This window comes from Andrena cerasifolii, chromosome 10, assembly GCF_050908995.1.
Source record: "Andrena cerasifolii isolate SP2316 chromosome 10, iyAndCera1_principal, whole genome shotgun sequence".
Classification (NCBI taxonomy): Eukaryota; Metazoa; Arthropoda; class Insecta; order Hymenoptera; family Andrenidae; genus Andrena; species Andrena cerasifolii.
This window is the reverse complement of record NC_135127.1, coordinates 1,219,296-1,243,582: the sequence shown is the minus strand read 5'-3', so window position 1 is coordinate 1,243,582 and position 24,287 is coordinate 1,219,296. Positions and strand designations below refer to the sequence as shown.

At 41.4% G+C, this 24,287-nt stretch overlaps 1 protein-coding gene across 21 annotated transcripts in view; it reads left to right on the top strand.

The window, feature by feature from the left end:
• LOC143373925 (uncharacterized) overlaps nucleotides 1–24,287 on the top strand; it is a 476,822-nt gene that overhangs the window by 431,208 nt on the left and 21,327 nt on the right. For 18 of the 21 annotated variants that reach the window (XR_013086560.1, XR_013086562.1, XM_076821632.1 and 15 more), the window contains 3 exons: nucleotides 15,888–15,950; nucleotides 22,139–22,165; nucleotides 22,354–22,407. Coding sequence is in view for 18 of the 21 variants with exons in the window: in XM_076821632.1 (XP_076677747.1) it covers nucleotides 15,888–15,950; nucleotides 22,139–22,165; nucleotides 22,354–22,407 (144 nt within the window). In the remaining 3 variants the exon portion in view is untranslated. Of the gene's footprint in view, nucleotides 1–2,804; nucleotides 2,995–15,887; nucleotides 19,130–22,138; nucleotides 22,166–22,353; nucleotides 22,408–24,287 lie in introns of those variants that run through there. The other 3 variants (XR_013086561.1, XM_076821645.1, XM_076821647.1) reach the window with 3 other exon arrangements.

Sequence of the window (24,287 nt, the reverse complement as noted above, 5' to 3'; positions counted from 1 at the left end):
TTAAAATACATAACAAGAAAGTTCAGGTGTATCCTACACTATGTACCCAAACGTTCGCAGTATGCACATACAGGTACACTGTACGTAGCATTTCAATAACGTAAATATGACGAAAAGTAACCATTACATTAAGTCCTGTCCATAAGTAATACGATTTTTCCATACTTGTTCTAGGTGGAAATAAAGAACTTAATCTAAAATAACAGAACATCTTATTAAATGTACAGAGTGGGCCACCTGATTTTATCACCCTGATTTGCGTCAATATTACTATCTGCTCTGATAGCCAGATCTGGCAGCAGAATCTGACGTCAGAACCGCAGCAGTCTGTGTCCGTATTTGGCTGCGTTCTGATGTGCCAAGCCTGAGGTGCAGTGCCTGATGTCAGATGGACAGCAGATTTCGCCGTCTGCTAGGCACAACAACAGCGCCATCTAAGGTCTAGAATTACCAAGCAATTGCCTACAGATGGCGCTGTTGCTGTGCCTAGAAGACGGCGAAATCTGCTGTCGATCTGCTGTCCATCTGACATCAGGCACTGCACCTCAGGCCTGTGATGCTAGATCGGGGACGGGTTCCCTCGAGAATTTCCCCCACCTCGCGCACACTACGCCGGAGCAGCGCGTCAGTGAGCTCGGCACTTCGGAGTCCAACTCACGGACAGTGTGTGGCGTAGTGTGCGCGAGGTGGGGGAAATTCTCGAGGGAACTCGTCCCCGATCTGGCATCACAGCCTCAGGCTCTGCACATCAGAACGCAGCCAAATGCGGATACCGCAATACTTCCTGTTTCATACGAACTGAATAAGTGTAACATTGCGTTTTTTTTGTTGTTTTATTCCAGTCTTCGGAAAAGTCGTGTTACTTATAGGATGGGTTAATAACTTCCCCAGCATTCGCTTATTTCACTATACAGGGTGGGCCATAATTTTCGGGTACAATAAAAAAAAGAAATGATTTTGCTTGTTAAAATAACTCGAAAATATACAACAAGGTTTTCTGTACTAAACTTTGTTTTCGGGATAATCGGTTTTTTACATTCATTGAATGTACGTACAGTGCAATTGATTATTCCTACTTTTGTGTTAGTGTTTGTAAATATTCGCGACAGCTGGTTTCAAATAATTTGCTACCGTACTTTTAGAAATTATTTAGTTTTTATTGAGATATAAATCGCTGAAAATATAGCCTCTGTTGTCGCGTATCGCATTATACTCGGAAAATTAAAGATGAAATTCCTTCTTTGATCTCTCAGATTTCTTCATCCTTTTATGTTTTTCTTCCAAAAAATTTCTCACCTTCTCGTATATAAACTTTTAACACTTTGAGTGACACAAGATTTGGCGATACACCGTTTACAATAATTTTGTCTAGTTTATGCTGCGTTTTAAACACCTGCTAATACTAATAAAAAGTGAAATATCTATATTTTTAATTGAATCTTCATGATGGTACAATGGACGAATGAACGAGAATTTATGAAAATGATTCCAAATATAACCTCATTCGATCTATGTTTAATTATATCGTAGAGGGAGTAAAACAAATGGACAACTGAGTTGGTCATACGTAAAATAACGTTTATACAGGGTATCCCAAAATTGCGGGACAATCCGGAACATGCAATATCCTGATACAAAAAGACATCGAAAAGTCCTTTACCGATTTGGAATCCGAGACTCTGTTCTCGAGATAATGAGCGGTCGAACTTCTGGGCCGCGCAGTTCAGCGCCGAAACAGCTGAGCGCGGAGCAGTGACCCCTAGCACGTCGCAGCAGACCAGAGCTCTGCAACGGGCGAGTACATCGCGGGTCAACCCCCCGTTACCCGGTTGTCTTTCGATTCACCCGACCCGCCCGTGCCCGCTGGCGGATAAGTCGGGTCAACGATGATTTCTATGCACCCGAACGCCGAACACGGACCGAAGCAGTCACCAGTCATGACGTCACCACGCGTATCCGATTCGCTCTGGCCCACACTGTTACTCGCTCTTACCCGTGACTGGTGACTGTTCGGATGCCTCGGGGGGTTGAAATCCACGATGAAACAACTCATCCGCCCCGGGTACGGGCGGGTTAGCCGCGGGTATTGCGGATTAATGAAAATTCGGGTTCGGATGGTTCGGGCGCATCGACATACGGGTGACGGGCGGATCAAACCCGCCCGTTGCAGGGCTATGCAGCAGGCACGCGTAGATATAGTACCCGCAGATATAGGGAGGTCGTAAATGAAACACACGAATAGCGGCGGTCTTTGAGGTCCCGGCACCCAGGGCCGTACGTGGTTTACTATTGTAGGAATGTCAGTAGGAATTGTGAGTCTCAGGCCACACCATGCCCTAAGCCCTGAGGCTGACTCTGAGTGAGGCTCAAGACGCTTATCTGCCCATTGATCTGTCAAGTCGCTTGTTCCGACTCTCGAAACATGTAAATAGACACACGCCACCGCTTTTACGACCTCCCTATATCTTTGCGGGTGCTATACAGACCCACACACACAGTAGAGCCGACTTCGCTGGTTCAAACCGTGAAATTGGATGAAAGTGGGACCGGCTCAAATGTGTGCGTGAACCTGCATCTACACACGCCTCCTGCGCGTACGTGGCAGCGTACGCTCTCGCGCGATCAGCTGACTCGGCTTTAAACTGCGTGGTCCGAAAGTTCAAATGCTAATATTCGAATTCCGAGAAGCCTTGGATCCCAAAACGGTAAAGGACTTGTCGATGTCGTTTTGCATCAGGATGTTGCATGTTCTGAATTGTCCCGCAATTTTGGGACACCCTGTATTTTGGATGTTTCTTTTACAGAGTGCAGTCCCAAACTGCCTTCTCCCCCCAATGCGCCCAAGGATGCGTCCTCGCAAAATCGATGCACGTGACTTTAGTCAGCCATGGCCAATTCGTCACTCCCTGCCTGAAAATATACAAGAGTATCGACGACTGTCGATAACCCATGGAGAGGCTAAGTGTGACTCCGGCGCTGTGGCGCCCACAAAACGTATGTACAGACAGTGAATTTGAATCCCTCGGACCAACCACACACACACACACACGCACACGCTCACACACAGTGAAGGTGCCGGCCTCTCCTAGGCGTAATGCGTTAGGCACGCTCTCTAATCTCCCTTCCGCATTGCGCCTAAAGGCGAGGTCTCAATAGTGCAACTGCGCGCCGCGCACGGTTCATTTTTACGAGTTTCGACCACGTTGGAGCACTTGAAAGGGTCAACTTTTACGACGAGGCGCCCGTCGGAAACGTTTGTGGCCGTGCTGTGCCGAGATTTAAGTGCCACCCCGCTCACGCGAATGCAGGCGCGCGTCGTCGAAAAGACTTAGGCGAATATGTGTTTTTCAACATAAACATACTTTTTTCTTGTACATATCAGTTGCATATGTGTATTTATTGTCTATTATTATTAGTGTATATATTAACGGAAGTAATAACATGATAATTATTGCTATAAATACCTACTAATATAATTATACTACTGCTATATATACATACCTACTTGTTTCTAGAAATATCTACCAACAACAGTGGAATAGCATAATTGTAACACACTATATATACAGATACGTGTCACTGAATTATAATTCTATATCTTTATCTATTTTAAATTATTCTATTTCTCGAAATAATTAAGTTTGCCAGTCATATATATTGCGTTGATTCACCATGCAAGAAAATTCTAGGTGTACAAAACATTGTTTTCGCATGCACCTTTAGCTGAAACGGTACGAAGTGCGAAACGCTTCATTCGGCTACTGAAGTCTCCAAATAGTATCCCTCAACGTAAATAAATACACTTGATGAAAACTTGTTATGGCCACGATGCACATTCCTTCATGCATCGCCTACTGTATAGATTCACTATAATTCCTTCATTGGGAATATCGAATTCGCCATTAAGCAATTGCAAGTTAAAATTTGTTCAGTGGATAATACTTTTTAATTGATATAGTGGTTCTATCTTCCTCACATCTGGCATATTTAGGTAAAAAGTGAACCGGATGACTTGTGTTCCTAGCAGTGGCGGATTCAACAGGCTTGCCACCTAGGTCCTTGCCCAGAATGCCCCCTCTTTAAAAAAACATTATGATTTTATCCAAACTATATATTTTTCTGTATTATTACACTGAGCCCGTTTTTAGTAAACTACCTTTTCAATTCCCCGAAGAAATGGGCCCATCAGAACGATTGCCACCTGGCCCTTTTTCATAAATCCGTCACTGATTCTTAGCACCTTCAAATAGGCTTGGGCGACGTGTAAAACCCTTGTTTCGGCTACTGAACTCAACAGCCGGTGCCAGATAAACACAAAGCAAGATATGTAGAAGAAGATTAGTCTATCCACTGTTTTCGACGTGCGTGGCTGGTGGAGCGTCGGTCCATTTCGTGCGAGCGGCATCATACGATTATAAGACCCTTTCTAATGCTCGAAAAGATCGTGTGCGGTGGGCAGTTGCACCAATGGGCCCTGTCTTAAGGGTGTGTCCCGATTAGAGCCGTGCCCCGAACCGAAATCGCGGTAATTGTACAGATAAGGGTTCATCTCACTGATTGCAATGATTTTTTAATATGTTGTCAGAATCATAATTCTGAACAATTTTTTCCTGTACATATAAGCCCCGCTTGGCTTTAGTTTACGTAATGTTCGCAAAACACTCTGATCGGTAGTCGGTTGGAGCTAGACCCTGATAGCCAGATCTGGGCAGCAGAATCTGACGTCAGAACTGCAGCAGTCTGTGTCCGCATTTGGCTGCGTTCTGATGTGCAGAGCCTGAGGTGCAGTCAGGTGTAGTGCCTGATGTCAGATGGACAGCAGATCGACAGCAGATTTCGCCGTCTGCTAGGCAGAGCAACAGCGCCATCTGAGGTCCAGAATTACCAAGCAATTGCCTACAGATGGCGCTGTTGCTGTGCCTAGCAGACGGCGAAATCTGCTGTCAATCTGCTGTCGATCTGCTGTCCATCTGACATCAGGCACTGCACCTCAGGCTCTGCACATCAGAATGCAGCCAAATGCGGACACAGACTGCTGCAGTTCTGACGTCAGATTCTGCTGCCCAGATCTGGCTATCAGGGGAGTTGTTTAGCAGCGCCTCATGAGGAGGGCCGTTAACTTTTGGGAAATTTAAGATAAGAAAAAGTGTTTCAGAAATGGTCATGGTCATGGGGATTTGAACCAGCAACTCGTGGATGGTGCGCATCCGTAAGTTGCTGGGCTACCTGATTTACCGCTGTCGGGCGAATATGTTTCTGAAACACATTTGTTATCTTGAATCTCTTAAAAGTTGGCGGCCCCTCTCACGGGAAGGGGCGGGGGTGGTGTCAAATAAACCTAGCCCCAATTAACTACCGACACAGATAAAATAGGAAACACAATAAGGGTAACCTATAACTTTTTAATAAACGGCAACCCGAAACTAAAATCCACGAGGAAGCAGCTTTTCTACAAGTTGACCGGTTTGGTTCAAATCTAAGCGGTACGTAACCCACATCAAAGTAAAATTGCCAACAGTTTTTTCATGAATATCTCTAGAACTAGAGCCAAGCGGGAGATATGCGTATAGGGAAAAAATTGTTGAGAATTCATGGTCCTGATAACATATTTAAAAATCATTGAAATCGGTGAGGTGGATCCTCATTTGTATACTTACCGCTGGCACTCTACGGGATTTCCAAGCGTATGCTTCGAAATTTCTAAGGGACAGTCTACGCTAATGAGCTTGTATTGCTCTTTTTAACTACTTGACACCTCCAGTGGCAAGAACGACAGCGACTCATGGCGGTGTAAGGTATAGGGATACACCACTACAGTTGTTCACGCTGTCTGGGTGTGGCATTCCTTTCATGCGACGCACAGTGGTACAAATCGCTGAAAAAGCAATGAAAAATCCTTATGTTTACTGGATTTACATTCCACCATTTATCATTATGAAGATGGTTATTCGGGGGGGGGGGGTGCAGAATCTGATTTTGAGACCAATTTTTTATTACACTAAAACTAAGCTCTGTGTGGGGATGTTGATAAAATAATTATATATTTTGTCTTACTTGTACATGTACTGCCTTATTTCTGTTATATATGATTTTTTTTATATATTTAATAACATCGAATGAATGCATCATTTCATTTCATGGATAAATGAAAACTTTTTCAATATTTGAAATGTGAATTTATACAAATTATTCACCCTCTAGTCTCCGCGCGCTCAATACCTTCTTCTCTCATAAAAACGCTATCGCTGTTAAAACCTCAAAATCAGATTCTACAACCTCATAACCCGCCGAAAAACTATCTTCATAATATAAACGGTGAAATGTTAAGTAAGGATTGTTTATCGCATTTTCAACGATTCGTACCACCGTGCGACGTGCCTCTCCCGACATCGGTTGGAAACAACCCGAGCATCACGGCAAGCCTGCCTTTCCTTTTGTTGAGGGCCCCGAGGTCCCCGCGGTCCCTCCCACGGGTCATATGGCAGGCAAACCTTCGGTCTGCAACTGTAAAAGTATCTGTCCTTTAATTTTTAGCTGTTGCGAGCCACCGGACTCTGTCTAAACTGGCGAATACCAGTAGAAATGTGTGTTTTACACGTAGGAACGTGTGACATTATAGGGTCTGACATGGTGTTCGGTTCGGGGCCCGGCGCAGGTCGGGGCGCATCGTAAAGACCCCATACAGCAGCGAGCATGCACGCCAAGAACTGCAGGCTCGGCGAACGTGTTCGCTACTGTGGGGGATCAACGAGCAGTTAAAATGCTCAGCTCGTGAAATACTCTGCCCGCTGGAAATTACCTTGGACTCAAGCGCACAACTGTATCATGTCGAATATGTTCGAATAGTGTGTGGACAATCGCAAGCATGTTGTCGAGCTTTATGCGAGTACGCTCAGCGGGCATACTCGCTTGTGTATGGGGGCCTTAAGAGGAGTCGGTTCCTTCACTGTGTATGTGTGGTCGGTCCGAGGGATTTGAATTCATTGTCTGTACATCACAGCACGAAGGTATAGCGAACTCGTCAATTTATCACTCATGTCGCGGCACCGATTGAGGCCCAAAAGAATCAAGGGCCGCCTACGCCATTCCAATCTAGGGTTCCGCGTGGTAAACGGATAACAGTTTCTGATTAATGATAGCATATTCACTACCAGGAAAACCGCAAATTTTTATTAACTTTTGTATTGTTTAGAGATTGTTTCTGCGTTTAATTAGCGATTCATGTAATGAAATTTTATACATTTACAGGGTGTCCCAAAAATGTTGTAGGTGCTTGACAAGGCTGACACGTGGGGTGATTTGAAACATTTTCCTTAGCCAAAATGTTCTCCGAGACATTTTTAATGAGATATTAACAAAAAACCCCGACCAATCAGAGCACGAGCTTACCAGCCGAGCGCCTACGGTAGTGTGGCTGCGCGCTGCGCTTGGATCGTGTCGTATACTCGGGACCAGCTGTGCACTAGGCGCATCCGTCGATGACCAGGATTGCTACAGTGACTTAGTGGCATAGGTTTTCAAGCTGCAAATGAATTGTTAGGTCTTTTTTATTTGCTATTCTACGCAATTTCCTTCGGTGGATGTCGACTTGCTTGTTTGCAGTACAAGTGCAGCGCGTAGCCACGCTACTGCGGGAGCTCGGCTGGCAGACTCGCGTTCTGATTGGTCGGTGTTTTTTGTTAATATTTCGTTAACAAACCTCGAAGAACATTTTCGCTTAGGAAAAAGTTGTTTCAAATCACCCCACGAGTCACCCGTTTCAAAGAACTTAAACATTTTTAAGATACCCTGTATACAGGGTGTCCTGTAACTGGTGGTACAAGCGAAAGGCTGGTGATTCTACATGAAAAAATAAGTCAACACTATAGAATAAAATGTCATAACGTGTTTAGTTCTCTAGGAAGAGAGCGCTTTGTGGTCAAAGTTACCCCATTTGACGGTAGATCACCCTGCCCTTCAGACGCTGAAAACTGTATTTCGGTGCGTCCGCATGTACCTGATCGATATTCAAAGTCAATTTTCTCGAGAACGAAGGGCAGTATAAAAAAAATTATTGTATATTTTCGATTAATTGTTGGATGTGGAATCACTCCTCTTCCATTTGTACACTAAGTGAAAATGAATCTCGAACAGGCCCGCACTTGCACAGTGAAAGAGTCACGAAAGGCGACATTCCCATCTATGACACGATATTCTGTGGTGCGGACCACAGCGCCAATAAGCGACGCGCGGCCTTGACATTCTGTAAGTAATCGACTCGTTTAAATTTCTGACTTCTATTTTAATAATATTTCTTCGACATTGAAAGATATTTATTCGACATTATGAACAATATTAATAAACTGCAAATAAATAGCACTAGAGAATGCCTTTTTCACTGTTTCGTTTCTTTACCACAATAATAGAAATAGATTTCCTAAATATCAAATAGTTACATTCATTGTTTCGCAAGATATAATTTCCTTATACAAGACAATTTCTGTAGAATAAAACATGGTGGCGTGGCGTTCAGTGGCGAGGTTATCCAGGCCACAGAACAATGTGTCATAGATGGGAATGTCGCCTTCGTGGCTCTTACACTGTGTAAATATAAGTTTACATTAGTCCAGCCACTGAATCAAGCCAGTGGTTTGAGTGGAAATCGGTCAATGTCTACCTTATTCCAATCTTTTTTGCACCGTAGAAAGTGTTAGTGGCACACATACATATGACTCTATGTGTTTTGTAAACACATGTACACTATACTACGCCTCAGCCAGCACTGGATTGAGCCGTCTGGACGATTCCAGTAACACTGCAATATTGGATCCAAAAGTAGACGATTCCCCCTCTACTACTCCCCAGGGTTGCCAAAAAACCACCTCATATGACGTAGTAGGGAGTAGTAGAGGGGCACAGCTACTGAAAGTAGGAACTCATGCTCAGTGACGTAGTAAGGACTAGCACAAGGGGAGAATTCGCGTGTATAGAGCTATACATGGTACCCCAAAATAATGGGGCAATTTGAAACATACAAATTGTTTATTCAAAAAGAAATTAAAAAGTCCTTTACCGTTTTGAGTTCCGAGGCTTCATTCTCGAGATATTAACAGTTGAATATTAGCGATGGAACTTTCGGGCCATGCAGTTTAAAGCCGAGTCAGCTGGGTACGTGGTAGCTTACGCTCGCACGCACGCACGCACACGCAGGAGGCGCGCGTAGATACAGGTTCATAGACATAGTAGAGCCGACCGCGCTAACCTATTTTCATGGATTGAACCGGCACGGTCGGCTCCACTGTGTATGTGGGTCTGTATCTATGCGTACCTCGTGCGTGTGGGTCTCAGCGGTCACTGTTTCACGCTCAGCTATTTCGGCTTTAAACTGCACGGCCTGGAAGTTCGATCGCTAATATTCAACTGCTAATATCTCGAGAACGAAGCGTAGGATCCCAAAACGGTAAAAGACTTTTTGATTTCTTTTTACATGAACAAATTGCATGTTTTGGATTGTCCCATTATTTTGAGACACCCTGAATATACTAATGCACCTTGTGCATACTTGTGTGGCTCGGCGAGATTTTGCGCTGTACCGGATCGAACCTACTAAGGCAGTCGTTTTTATCGAACATGAAGCATTTCTTTTTCAATTAATTACAAAGAAATTAACTGAAATTGAGACTTGTTCCTGGACACAATGTTTTGTTAACATCATAAGCTTTCGAAAAACATGTTTGTGTCGCCAAAAATATGCATTATAGATGACGCCACAGATGGATTATTAAAGTGGCTTTTTAAAAAAGTTTCTTTTGTTTTGCAGCGATTTTGACAGAACGAAACGAAATTCGGCGACCTACTTGTAAATTCTTCAACAGAATACCTCTGGTTCTGCACTGGATCTGTAAAAGAAGCACAATTATGAAAACGGTAATTAGGAGAAGGTGATTTTCAAAGAATGCGTTTTGAAAAATGAGGTTTTAGTTTCTTTTCATAAAGAATAAAAGTTTTTATTAACTTCAAATTAGGTTCAGGCAGAAACTATACATTTTGCAAACATGCTCGAATTTAATTTGGATCGATTGGAACCTTCGTTTTTGAGTTATCGCTGCAAAACAAAAGAAACTTTTTTAAAAGGCCTCTTTAATGATCCATTTGTAACGTCATATATAATGTATATTTTTGACTAATCAAACATGTTTTTTAAAGCTTATGATGTTAATCAACTTTGTGTCAAAAAACAGACTTCAGTTTCAATTTATTTCTTTGTAATTAATTTAAATAGAAATGCTTCATTTTTTTACAAAAACGATTGCCTAGTATCCTTAAGAAAGTATTAAGCTTTATTGGTACTAATCCTAATACAAATAATAACAGGTGTATGGACATCAACGGCCATCCTTTTAAGCAACTACTGTAACAAAAGTTAGTAGTGAAGACCATGAATGATGTTTCTGCAAATATCTCGCTAATTATTAGGTTTAGGGCAAATACAGTTTAATACTATCTTATAAAAGATACACTACACCAGGCTTTGGAATTAAGTGCTCTTTTCGGCCCATTTTCAGAAGCAACGCCCTCTTTCTTCCGGCGCGCGTCTTGGCCCCCGCGACGGCCGTAATGTTCAAGCCACCTCAGGCGCATGCCACGTGAACCGCGCGTGGCATGTTGACAAAACAAAAATGTATCGACAATCGTGCTCTCTAGGACGATGTGGATACCTATTGATACAATGTCGCCCTAATGCGCCACGCGCGGTTCACATGGTACGGGCCTGAGGAGCTCCGGGCAACACGGCCGTCGCGGGTGCCAAGACGCGCGGCGGGAGAAAGAGGGCGTTGCTTCTGAAAATCGGTCGAAAAGAGTACTTAATTCCCAAGCCCACACTACTCTTTTAAATTTTCAGACCGAAAGGTATGCATTCTACTTAAAAAATTCAGGGTCTCCTTGATTTCTTGTAAACAAATAGATTATTTAAGAAAACAGTTTCAGCATCACATGTTCCCTTCGATACCGTGCGATTTTTACGCAAAACACTTTTTTGTAGAACACATACTTTAGAAGATATTCAGGCTGAATAGGGTGGACTCTATACTGGATGAATCATGAAATTGCGTTTTGAGGCTTCGTTTCAGAGTTATTAATTTTTGAAAATACACGTAAAATGTTTATGACGCAAGGGACGGGACTTACTTATTTTTAGACTACTGCCGGCACGTGTTAGTTTGGCTAGGCACGGCGACGGCGACCTCAGTGCCTGGGCAACTCGCGCCCCACGGGCCGCATGTGGACCCATTTCCGACTTGCCTGCTCCGCTGAGCTGTAGCGCTTAGTGATCCTCTAGACCAGCGAAGATCAGGTGGGCGGTCCGAGGACGCTAGCATCCATAGCGACTTCTACGTGCTGCGTGGAAGGGGGTGTTCCACGGATAGGGAAAACTCTAGTAGTCTGTCCTTAGGCCCTAAAGGTGAAGTTCCACGGCGCGTGCTCGGCGAGGCGGCTCGGCTCGCCCAGGTTCGGCGAGACGGCTTGGTGAGCGCGAGTCGGCGAAACACGCGCCGTGGAATTTCACCTTAAGGGTATGAGCCTACACGCACACTACTAGAGTTTTCCCTATCCGTGGCATGCCCGTCGCTTCATTGGCTTCGAGCACCCCCTTCCATGCAGCACGTACAAGACGCTATGGATGCTAGCGTCCTCGGACTGCCCATCTGATTTTTGCTGCTCTAGGCAATAATCGGAACAACGTGTATCGTCGCTGATTGGTTGCCGCGATTTGGAGTAAAAGCGGAAGTAGACAGAGAAAGAAACTATAAAAAAGAAAGAGACAAAAATACTGATAGGAGACAAAAATACTGACAGAAAGAGAGAGAGAAATACTGTTGGAAAGAGATAGATAAACGTTTAGGTTAGGTTTATTTCCGGTTTTGCCCCAAAATGACTGCAGTTATGCCAATCACACCCTGGAGGATCACTAGTAGCGATGTAGAAGAACGATCCCCTCCATACCTATTAGACTCTGAGCTCGCGCTTCTACATAGCTGATATTATTGATGATGGGAGAACTGGCTGACTCGTGTTGGGCATTGTGCGGCCCCCATTGGAGAAGAAGTTGCTCAGCCCTGCCGTACCCACCTTGAAAGACCCCCGTGACGCGTAGCGTCATATGTCATCACTTTGACCATGAAGTAAGTGGGTATTTGTAGGTGCCGTTGCCGTACACTACCTGACTAAAGCACCGCTGGCAGTACAGTAAATTCTCGTTATAAGATCACCACTCGGCACTGAACAGAGTCTTACAACATGAAGAGCGCACGCCATTATCGTCATATTTCGTCTCGAACTAGTGTTTATTATATTTTGTCGATAGTGGCAGTCGGCAGTCGAAGAAAAGGAATGAGAAAGAATGAACGTTGTCTTTTAAGGTGCCCAAACACCAGCGAGCATGCTCCCCAAGCGTGCTCGCATGATACTCGCATGAAGCTTGTCGACAAACTCACGATTGTCCACACACTATACAAACAAATTCGACGAGCCTCGGCAGGGTTGCCGGAAGAATTCCTTACCGTAGGGACAAGGTATAGTGACGTCACATAGAGCTATTATTTATGTACACATTTGTACACACGCTAGTATATGTATATATATAGCTAACACGATTTGTACACATATTCGCGTCCCCGCGTCTCTAACACATACATAAACCGTTATTGCTATAAGCTGATTCCCCTCTACTACTCCGTGACTACGTCACTCAGTTCCCTACGCGGCCATGTATCCCTACTTCTGGCAATCCTGAGCCTCAGTTGTGCTAAGCTCGACGCTCGGCTTATGGACAATTTCCAGCGAGCAAAGCATCTCACGAGCCAAGCATTTTAACCGCTCATTGATCCCACATACTAGCGAGGATATTCGCCGAGTCTGCAGTTCGTAGCATGCTCGCTGGCAGGGTTAACAGATGGAGGGAAAACATGGCCGCAGCTAATTGTCCGTAACGTAGGTAGGGAATAGTAGAGGGGGAACAGCTATTGGAAGTTGGAAGTGTTGGAACTCAGTGACGTAGTAGGGAGTAGTAGAGGGGGGATCATTGCATGGTGTGCACTAGGGTGTGTCAATTTTATGGGTGAATTTAAAATTTTTGAAAAATTTAGAATGACTAGTAACAAAGTAATGCTGTTTTTAATCCTGAATCTGAAACTATCTTCAGAAATTGATTTGAGAGAGGTTTAGCTACTTCAAATCACAGTTAAAAAGTGAAAATTAAGTAAGATTTAACTACAAACTACATATTCATATACTGTTTAAAGTGAGACTTGCTTACATAAAAACATGAAAATGAAAATGAAAATAAAAATATGTGGAAATTAGTGTTTATTACATTCACATGAAAATGTATGGAAATGTGTATTTATTACAAAATGAAAATATATGTAACTTTAACAACAGATCTAGCCATATGTCATTTATGTAGTAAATTTAATGCTATTTAACAGAGTCCACCAAAGAAGCGACATCTTGTTTGCTTCTGTTGCGGTTCATAAGCTCAACTATTAAATTTTTTTTAATAATTTTAATAATTTTCGTATTTTTCTATAATTTCAAATGAAATTCCAACTAGATAAATAATGTATTACACAAAATTTAAAGGTAGTGGTTAATTTTGAACCTGAAATTTTACCGTTTTCTCACTAGTCGTTTTTAAAATTAAAACATTCAAAAAATGGACACACCCTAGTGTGCACAAGTCGTATATAGTGTATATAGGTCTATGTGATGTAACCTTATCCCGCCGAGAGAGAATTTTTCCGACAACCCTGCTCACTGACGCCTTTACGTTTGCTTAGTTCCGAGGGGGATTCCCCAATTAGGGAGGATAGAGCTAAACATATCAGGTCCATTCCACGCCAATCGATCTCTTTTTCCTTCGATGTCTGAGATTCTGCTCATAACGGAATGTGTTGTAGTCCTCGTAAAATATACCTTGAATTTTGCGATTTTCGCCTATTTGCGTGAAAATGGGGTGTACTTACGAATTTTCATCCCGAAAATTATTTGTCGAATTTAGTTGATTCCCTTTTTATTGTAATCGAAAACGATCGGTTTCCTGAATACATTTTTTCAGGTTGAAAAATCATTTTTACAGCAGTACAAATTAGAAACAAATTCTTGCTTTGCAAGGATTAACAGGCCGAACAAACTCTGACGATCTTGTAACAAGAATTTACTCTACAAATTTACACACAAGTTCCTCGCGTCAGACGCGTTTCTTCAACAATTATAAACTCGGAAACGAAGCCACAAACGCAATTTCGTCATTCTTAATTATCGCCTCACTTTGGCATGTAGCATCAGCCCTTAAAGATTTTGACACCTGTTTCCGAACACCCTTATATAGATTTTGACTCCAAGTTTGTACGAATTCGCTGTACAGTAACTCCTTCATAGGAGATTCCTGATATCGTGTACGGGGCCAGATTTTGTCATCTCACCGATATAAACCGCCGGTTCCTTACTTTAAGGCAGCAGGTCGTACGTTTTGACGGTTGACTGGTTCCAAGGGACTCCCCTACTTGGAGGGGATAAGCATTTTCTTGTACGGAACGAAAACTTCGTTCCGTATATCGAGAAATTCCTGTACACCCGTGCCGTAGCATACTTGGAATCACTTCTGAATTTTGTAGGCTAATTTGTCCATTATGTGTGTTTGAAAGTAGTACGACTGAGGTTGAGTTTGGACCCACTTTCATCACCCGAATCTCGCCAATTTATTGGCGATACTATCATGAAGATCTAATAAAAAATACAGAAACTAAAATTTTTAGTAACAGATAATTCATTGGAGGCTCGACTGCTGCGCTAGTGAATCGTCGCTCAGGCTACAAAGTACAGAGCGTACTCTGGACTCGGTTTGTTTTCAGACGAAACATTCGGGGACTCTTGCAAAGACAGCGCTCAAAACGTGACGCTGTTTTTATGAGCTTTTGCAGGGTGATGGTGCTTCAAATACTGAAGCTAATGATATATCGTTTTGGGCGTAGAGTGCGTAAACGGTTAATAGTTTACCGTATTTATTCTACTGTAAGCGGTACTAATAACGAACTGCAGTGGTGGAATAGATAAGCTGGCCGCCTAACGGATCTTCGTTATTTTTGGTGTGTGGGTCGAGTCCCGCCGCAACTTGGTTCATATCATTTCTCCTATTTTCATTTGTTAGACGATACTTACTTCCGCTGCTTTCCAGAAACTGCATAATACTTTGAATTATTTTCTGGAAAGCGTCAAAAGTAGTGTCCGAGAATCCCTGAGTCTTTATTTCGAAAACAACCGAGCAAAGAGTCAGCTTTCTATGCTTCGCGCAAAGCATTCCCAACAGAGGCAATGGCTGGGAAATGTCTGACCGACTTAAAGGAATATTGTTCAAAACCATGCGCCATTCAGAATGGTAAAGCACGCCAAAGCAGTGCACAGGATGGAAATTCCTTGGCATGGAAACAGGACGACGCCACTCAAAATGTTAAAATTCATTCCATAACTAGAAACTGTATAATCTGACAATTTTAGAGGTCAAAGTATTTTGCGACCATAACTGATCCAAATATAATTTTCAACATACCTATCAAACAGTAAACGACCTGTAAAAATCTGTTACTGGTATGAGAATCGCGTTATGGTCGATGCTTACATACACTAACATATAGGTACAAATTATGAATGCGCACTTAGCAAGCATTCAAAGTGAATTTTTTTCAGAAGCGCAATCTCGCGGGAGAAATTTTTATTCCATACTCTGAGTGTCTTTTTGCACGAAGAATCTTCCCTGTTTTCGATTGTACCATGAATTTCGCTCTACCCTGTTCATTTCTCTAACACTGTAGTCGAATCGCTGATTCGAGGTATTTATATATTTACAGGGCCCCATGGGACTTAGAGGAGAATCTGGAAAACCCGGGGATGCCGGGAAGCCTGGTGTCATGGTAAGAACGCGGCCCTCTCGCTCCTAACGTCATCGTTATTTGGTCTCGCTGCTGATTCATTGATAGCCATTCACTAACTACCAGTGTAATCAGTTGTCGCTTTCACGACGAGGCGTCGTTCTTCTTCGTGTCCTCAACGAAATCCTTGGTTGCCTCTGAAATGTGTTCTCTCGTGTCGTTTGTTGTACATAAACGAACGGTGATGATTGAATAATTATTAAACAGCACGCATATAAAGATCATAGAGAAAATGGATCCGAGAGATAACACATAGGCAATGCAAATACCTCGAAGAAATATCCGTTCGCATTGATGAAACTTGCCAGAAGTTTCCGATATTCCACACGTGACAGCGTACAGTAATGTCGTTAGCGTTTATCCGATAAGATGTAATTGCGAGTATAAGTGTTAGTAAATCGCTTTCGGGACGTTTCTCGGGGTTACAGCCTCTCCAGGTATCGGCTAATGGATTTAATAGCTTCATCACTTGTTGTCGATTGGGAGCTATTAACGATATTTCGAGGACGAACGGCGGCGATAGAAAGCCAGAAGGACTATCCGTTGTCAAGATTAGGCATCGTTACGATATTCACTTTCGTACGCAATTCTTGGCACTAAAGGACAGCTTTTCCCACGACAGAAATTGTTCATTATTCGAACGAAGTAGATACAAAGGAAAGAAGCGAGCAAGTTGTGTCTTGTATGTGTATTAATCTCAAACGATTCAGGAGACTGTACTTATGTCGTAATAGGTACATACGCGTGTAAAGTGCTGTAAACGTAAAACTATAACTGTTTGATTTCGATTTATGAGTTTTGTGTTAATGTGTGACAAGGGTGAAGTTCCGGGAGAAACAAGTGTCTTCCATAAACACTTAACGTGTACTAGTAAATCATTCGATGCTTTTTCGATATCGAAATGCAGATACGCATTACATCGGTGCTGTATACTTATTTATGCAACATAATATTTAGCAAATGATTGCTCTACCATCCGTCCTATTAACATATTGTACACATACACTGAGAAAAAAATGTGTATTAAAATAACCGAATATACTTAGCGTTGTGCATTGTAAAGTTACACAAAAGACAAAAAGCAGATCTCTTCTTAAAAGATTTTTCAATTACAGTTGTAGTGCCTATCCAAGGTATAGTGACTTAGGTGTGTAGTCCCCCAGCGGGGACTTACCCGACACCCTGCTGGGTACTGACCGCTAAACGTGCCCCCCTACTACCTCTTGCAGGACTGTATTTAAAGAAGACCAGGACAAAACCGGGGCCCTAACAGAAATTAAAACAGAAATTGAAGATACGGTTTATCATTATTGAAAGACAGCAATTAAGGTTTGCTACTGGCTATTAAAAATCGTCTCATATTAAATACAAATACATTTTAGTAAGATATATGTACTGCATTAGAACAGTAATGGAGAATTTATGAATCAATGTAATAATTAATCAAAGCTTATTGATGTCTTTTATTAATGATAAACCGTATCTTCAATTTCTGTTTTATTTTCTGTTAGGGCCCCGGTTTTGTCCTGGTCTTCTCTAAATACAGTAGTAGGGGGGCACGTTTAGCGGCCAGTACCCAGCAGAGTGTCGGGTAAGACCCTGCTGAGGGACTTCACACCTAAGTCACTATATCTAGGATAGGCACTATACACCCTGATAGCCAGATCTGGCAGCAGAATCTGACGTCAGAACTGCAGCAGTTTGTGTCCGCATTTGGCTGCGTTCTGATGTGCAGAGCCTGAGGTGCAGTGCGTGATGTCAGATGGACAGCAGATTTCGTCTGCTAGGCACAGCAACAGCGCCATCTGAGGTCCAGAATTACCAAGCAATTGCCTACAGATGGCGCTGTTGCTGTGCCTAGCAGACGGCGAAATCTGCTGTCAATCTGCTGTCGATCTGCTGTCCATCTGACATCAGGCACTGCACCTCAGGCTCTGCACATCAGAACGCAGCCAAATACGGACACAGACTGCTGCAGTTCTGACGTCAGATTCTGCGCTCTCGTGCCAGACCCTGCTCCCAATCTGATGTCAGATTGGAGACAGATGGTTATCAGGGCAGTGACAGCTATACCATTACAGTTTCAGTCGACCGTCTACACGGAAATATGTACTCTCCTACATAGTGAAGCAATTTTATTTACTGCCTGTACAGTTTTCCCGATACATTAGGAAGTATCAGGAATAATCAATAATATTTATAGTTCGCTCATGTACATTTTTTCTCAGTGTATTTTACAAATTTCGTTTACCCTTTATGTACTTTTGATTAAGTATCTTACAACCTCCACTGTGTTCATTCATTGTTCAGTTCTTTTTCTCTTCCTTAGGTTCTTTCGAGTCCCAATCTTCGCTATTCCTCCTTTAAATTATAACTCACCGCTTCGTACTTAATAACAAATCACTCATAGCATTCCTCGCACGTGGTAATATTCCAACCATTTGTCATGATTCTTTTTCTCCATTACACATACTCCGACATTTGTTCTTACATAATGTTCCGCATACGCATTATGAACTGATTCATCACAGAGCAAGATAAGCGACGAAAGTAACTGCAAAGGATCACTTTGGCGAAGTTACAGGCAGTCGGTAAAAACCTTATAAAGCCATGACCCTATTGTGCCATTAAGGGATGTAATTGGGGCTCTCAACGACATGCTAATTTTCAGTTAACAAACCACTGGAAATCAGGCAGCACGGATCTACCGGAATGAAGTAAAGGGGAAAGCATTTTCACTTATCTCTTTACTTACTTAAATTCAAATGATTTTCGGACCTGTAAAAAATGTTAATCTAACCGTATACACATTTGCAAGTATTATTGAATTTACAATTGCTCCAAAGTTGCTTGTTTCACGCCCCGCGTTTAAAGCATTTATTTCATTAATCTATCCAGGCTTTTTATTTCAAATCATTTCGTTATTGTGCTTTCCTAAATGTTGTAAGGAATATCGCTTACGGTGGATTCGCAAGTGAATACATTATTTTTATGACACAGCTATTCTATTTACAAGAGAAGCATGCATCAACGTTTTTATAATTTTTTTTATCTTTAGCAACGTCACGATCAATAACGTGACTATACTTAAACAAATGATTTTAAATGGAAAATAAGATAAATACATTTCATATTTCGGTGACTTATCATTACGACTAAAATAATAACGTAAATACTAATCGCGGATCATGTTTAACTAGGTCGACATTAAAAGTGTAAGACAAGTTATCGACTGGATAATGCATACGTTTCTGTTAAATTAACGCCCTTAAATTCTGTTACATATTACGTATTAGAAATGTTGTCCCATAATTTTCTATGTTCTTTCGAAAATCTGTAATATGAATGAATGGATTTTTCCTAGAAGGAGCTATCCTCGAATTACTTACAGAAAACATTAGGTACTTATTTCTTAAATGCTGCAATTATTTGCCATAAGTTCTAAGGTAGCAAAATGTACAGTAATTTGATAGTTTCAAAGCCGTTAGCAATTATTCGTTTCACACTAGGAAGACTTTTTTTAATGACATAGCACAGTCATAAATACATTGGTCCTACAATACGATACGGTCTGACTTGGTGTAGTATTTAGGAGAGCTTAGTTGACGTCACATATAATTTAATTCTTTTCAAGGAATGTGTACTGTTTGTAAAATGTTCCCATACGAATAACCACGCGCACGATTCTGTTGAATAATTGATAGCATTGTCGGCAAAACATCGACACCGAGCTTGAAAAAGACTTGCAAGATAAGTTCCGATATTGTGAGAAAAGAATTGCAACTTTTAATACGAAATAGAAATTAAGTCAAGGTCTAACACATAATCTTGCTCGCAGTGACGGATACGTTTATTAACCTACGATATATTTAAGTGTCTGCAAATGCGAGTGAACGAATACCCTTATTTGTGAGTCTAGCCACTTGCAGCATGCAGAGTGCCGTTCACATCAATACGATCGAGTACGAGAGTACAAAGTTGTACAGTGTAGAATAATATCGACGCCGTAATAACGATGATAACAATGTTTTACCCCTGACGGAAAAGTGCGATAGCTCCCTTGTGCACAGCCTAATCTAAGAACGTAGAATAAATAATGCGGATAGTTTTAATAGGATAACGGGACAAGCGACAGCGTGGAGTTCTCGTATCGTTAAAGCTCTTTAGTGGTAACGTTAATGCGAGTGAAGCATACGCTATACATGTGAATGTGTACCCAAAAAAAAAAAAAAAACATGGATAGCTATATCCATGCACGTGCACATATATACAATAATAAACAAGGAAGTGACTGGTCGATACATATGTGCGTGTATAATTTATGTATACGTATGTATGTATATATGTATACATATGTGGGTGAGTGGGTGGGTGGGTGTGTGGGTGTGTGCAGAGATACATAAATACATGCATGATTACAAACGAACGTAAATGTATGCGGAAGAGCATATGACATCTCGCGTGTGCGTACATGTGTACTGATTGTAAAGTGGCACGCCTCGGTAACTAACAAAAGAAAATCCCAGAGAAGAACACGACAACGTAATTGCGTATATGAATACTCCGACTCTAACGATTTTGTTTTACATTGTCCCAATAATAAACAGAATGTGCATGTGCCTGTGTCCATTGCTTTTACATGATGCCCTTCGAAATTTAATGCTTCACACACTTCGTAGTGAACTTACCGCTTTGCATTTTGCTCCGGCTGCGATCCGACGTACATTGTTAACCACTATTGCTACCCCTAATACTTCTTCTTCTTCTTTTTCTTCTTCCTCTTCTTCTTCTTCTTCTTCTTCTTGGTCTTCTTTATTTTATCCGTGCGTCTGCGTCCTTCGCAAAAGATTGACTGTAACGTGATTATAAAAGAAAAGGAAAATTAACACGTGTTAATTTGCTGCAACCACGACGGTGATGTAATTGTTGGATCGTTACGTCATTGTGTTTTCTTCTTTTTTTTTTAAATTTAATTAAGCTACTTCTATCTTCCCCTTTGCCAAACGCCCGTCAGATGTATTCCTGCCTTGCTCTTAAACAAGCTATAAAAATGTCTCGTTGCAACGAAGCCTTGAAACTTTATTGTTGACCGTGAACTAAAACGTTTCAGAAAGTGTAGGACGCTTACTTAAGGTGGGAACTACATACATAAAGAATTACTGGCCGATTTTGGCGAGACATTGTAGAGGGGCATAGATTCGAAAAATATTTCACCCATGGTCGATTGTCTGCATGAAAATCGTGTTTCGGTAGTTGAATAGTGTTTATGGGTTCAGGTGTCTTAAGCAAGACAATAGTTAAGTGACCAGAGTTGATGTTTCATGAGCAAATAGTTTGAGGATTTAGAAGTTTTCCATCCTCACCGATTTCAATGATTTTTGGATATGTTGTCGGGGACACGATTCTGAACAACTTTTCCCTATACATGTTACCGCCGCTCGACCTTCGTTTCCGAGATATTTACGAAAAACTGCTGCTACTACACAATACCTTTTCCAATTATTTGCTTTGCACTCCACTCCGTCTTGTTATTGTTTGAAAAGAATCATCTTATTTAAACGAAGTTTGCAGCTATAAATCTACGTAAACGGTCGAACATGGGTAAAATATTTTTCCACTCTTTATTTCTGTGCAAAGTTTCATTAAAACTGATACGTAATACTTCGTATGTATAGTCCACACGTAAGAGGAGTTTAAAGTATAAGAATATCATGTTCATGTGCCATCACCAGTATTAAATGTGAAATGTACCTATCAAGTGTGTATTATTCAAAAGGAGAAAACTTTGATATAAATAAGAAAAAAGAACGAAACTTTTAAAATTATGCGTAACATTCTTTCTTTCGGAAGATTCGTTGCGAATGTTCCAAACAACATTCAGCGAACCATACCAAAAGAAAGAGAAACAGCAAAGCTATGTTCCGCGTAAACTAAACTTAACATAACTTTTATTGGAAGTTAGAAATTCCAACTTGCAAAGTTCATTGAATCAGTATAGAATTTTGAAATCCTGACGGAGCTTAGCAGGATACAACGTTGCTGTGACTGATGGTGCAAAGGGCATCTAATAAAATTCTTTAGCAATAAATTACCATTGAGTCGACACACTCGATGTTGATTAATCATCAGGTGACTTCGACGAATCTGACACGGTTTCCTCTACCTTTCAGGGGCCTCCAGGATTAGACGGCATGAAGGTGAGCAATCCTCGGGGTGACCCGTTTAACCATACGTTATATTTATGATTTTCGGATCACCAATTTCTACGCATCAAGCTACGATTTCACCATTCGACCATAGATTAAGCTGGTTGCAAGTTTAACGGTATTGTTTAAATAGATACCGTGTAGAACATAATGTTCTTCAAGTTTCTTCGTAATTACAGGGCGCACAAGGACAGCCAGGCACGAAGGGAGAAAGAGGGGACCCTGGACTACCCGTAAGTGTTTTATTGCTTTACATTTGAGTAATCCATGATTCACGATTAATTCGACACTGACCTATTACGTGGGATCTACTTTGCTAACTAAGTGAGACAAAAATATTTTTTAACAATTTCATGAATTGTTCTCGCATGAGTTTTTCGTTGAAAAAAGACACCTTCACGTTCTGTATATAGTATAGAATCTATGTGGTCGCGAAATACAGGGTCAGCCTTTTATCCTGCAACCCGCGCTCGCGCGAACAGGTGGTATGGCAACAGCGCCTCACGGACGCATTCCACTGCAACTATGCACCGTCCCGGCGTTCGGAGAGCTGCCAGCGACCGCTGGACAGCAGTGATGCCCGAGCTCCAGTGGCGAATTTAAGAAAAAAGGTGGGAAACGTTCTGAGAGGCCCATTTTTTTCGGGAAAATGAAGAGGTAGTTTAATAAAGCGGGCTATGGGTAGTAGTACTGAAAAAAAATATAGTTTGGATAAAATCGATTTTTTTTTAAAGGATGGGGCCCTAGGGGGCTTTCTGAAGGGGCACATTTTTCAGGAAAATGTAGAGTTAATTTACTAAAAACGATCTTAGTGTAGTAGTACACAAAAAATATAGTTTGGATAAAATTATAATTTTATTAAAGATGGGGCCCTGCGGGGCCTTCTGGGCGGGGGCCCAGGCTACAATTGCACATCGGCCGCTGTGTTAAATCCGCCACTGCCGAGCTTCGAGAATTTTGGGGTGGTCTCTTTCAAATTAACGTCGCAAAGAGCTATTCAGAATTTCCCGGGCCGGATTGAAAAATTTGGGGTCTTTTTCGTATAACTTTTGAACTTTAAAAGATATTGTAATGCAATTCGCGCCGAAAAATAAGAAAAAAATATTCCCTCTTAATGGTGGATCATTTAACATATTTTGCATTTACTTAATTTTTGTTCTATCAATTTTTTAACCATAATTGTTGTAAAAAGCTTTTGCAAACTGTTTATTTGATACTGTATTTAATGCTGCTTTTAAAATTCGCGGTGTTGATAAACAATAGGCTAGTTGTTTCTGTATCATTACTTTCATAAATTGAGAAATTAAATTATTGTTCAATTATGTGTTAGTTCTGCAGACCTCAGAATCTATTGTTCTGATTTTCGTTTTTATGATTTTATCCTTAACCTTTCGTGGTCACGCGGGGTGTATTGTACCCCAAGAATAATTTTCGAGTTAAAATGTCGTGTCTTTACGACTTCCAAAGGAGATTTGTCGCAAGAAAAAAAATTTAAAAAAAATTAAAAAGTCGCTTTTTTCCCACAACCATGGAAAATCGCTCATTTTCAGCTACAAATTTTATCATATCAAAATTTACATTTCTAGAAAAAGACTATTAGACAATGATTGTATAAGTATTACGAACGTACAATTATCACTGAAAAGTTAAAAGATTCAAAAATACGAAAATGGTAACTCAAAAAATGACGCTGGGGTACAGTGAACCCCGTGTGACCAACTTGTGATTGTAAGAAGTTGTGACCACGAACGGTTAATGCAGTACATACCTAGATCAGACGTAAGGGGTAACTAATGGGACGTGTCTTTGATTGTAGCGGTGTTTGATTTTTTTTTCCAGAATTTTTGTGTCTGAATGTTTTAGCTACTCAACGCCACCGCCTATACCGGCTTCCGTTAAGGGGTGATGCTCAGTCAGGAGGCCGAAAAAAGGGTGGTCTTTGGAAATTTTTTACCACAAAGCTATAACACATTTCTCAAAAAATCTTTTTTCTTTTTAAGGATTGCATCTAGTACCGTGCATCGTAATTTTTTCATTTAAAACTATTTATCAATAATTAAGTTATTGTCCATCTTCTCTAAAAAAATAGGCTACTGCGGTGACCACTGCTGCT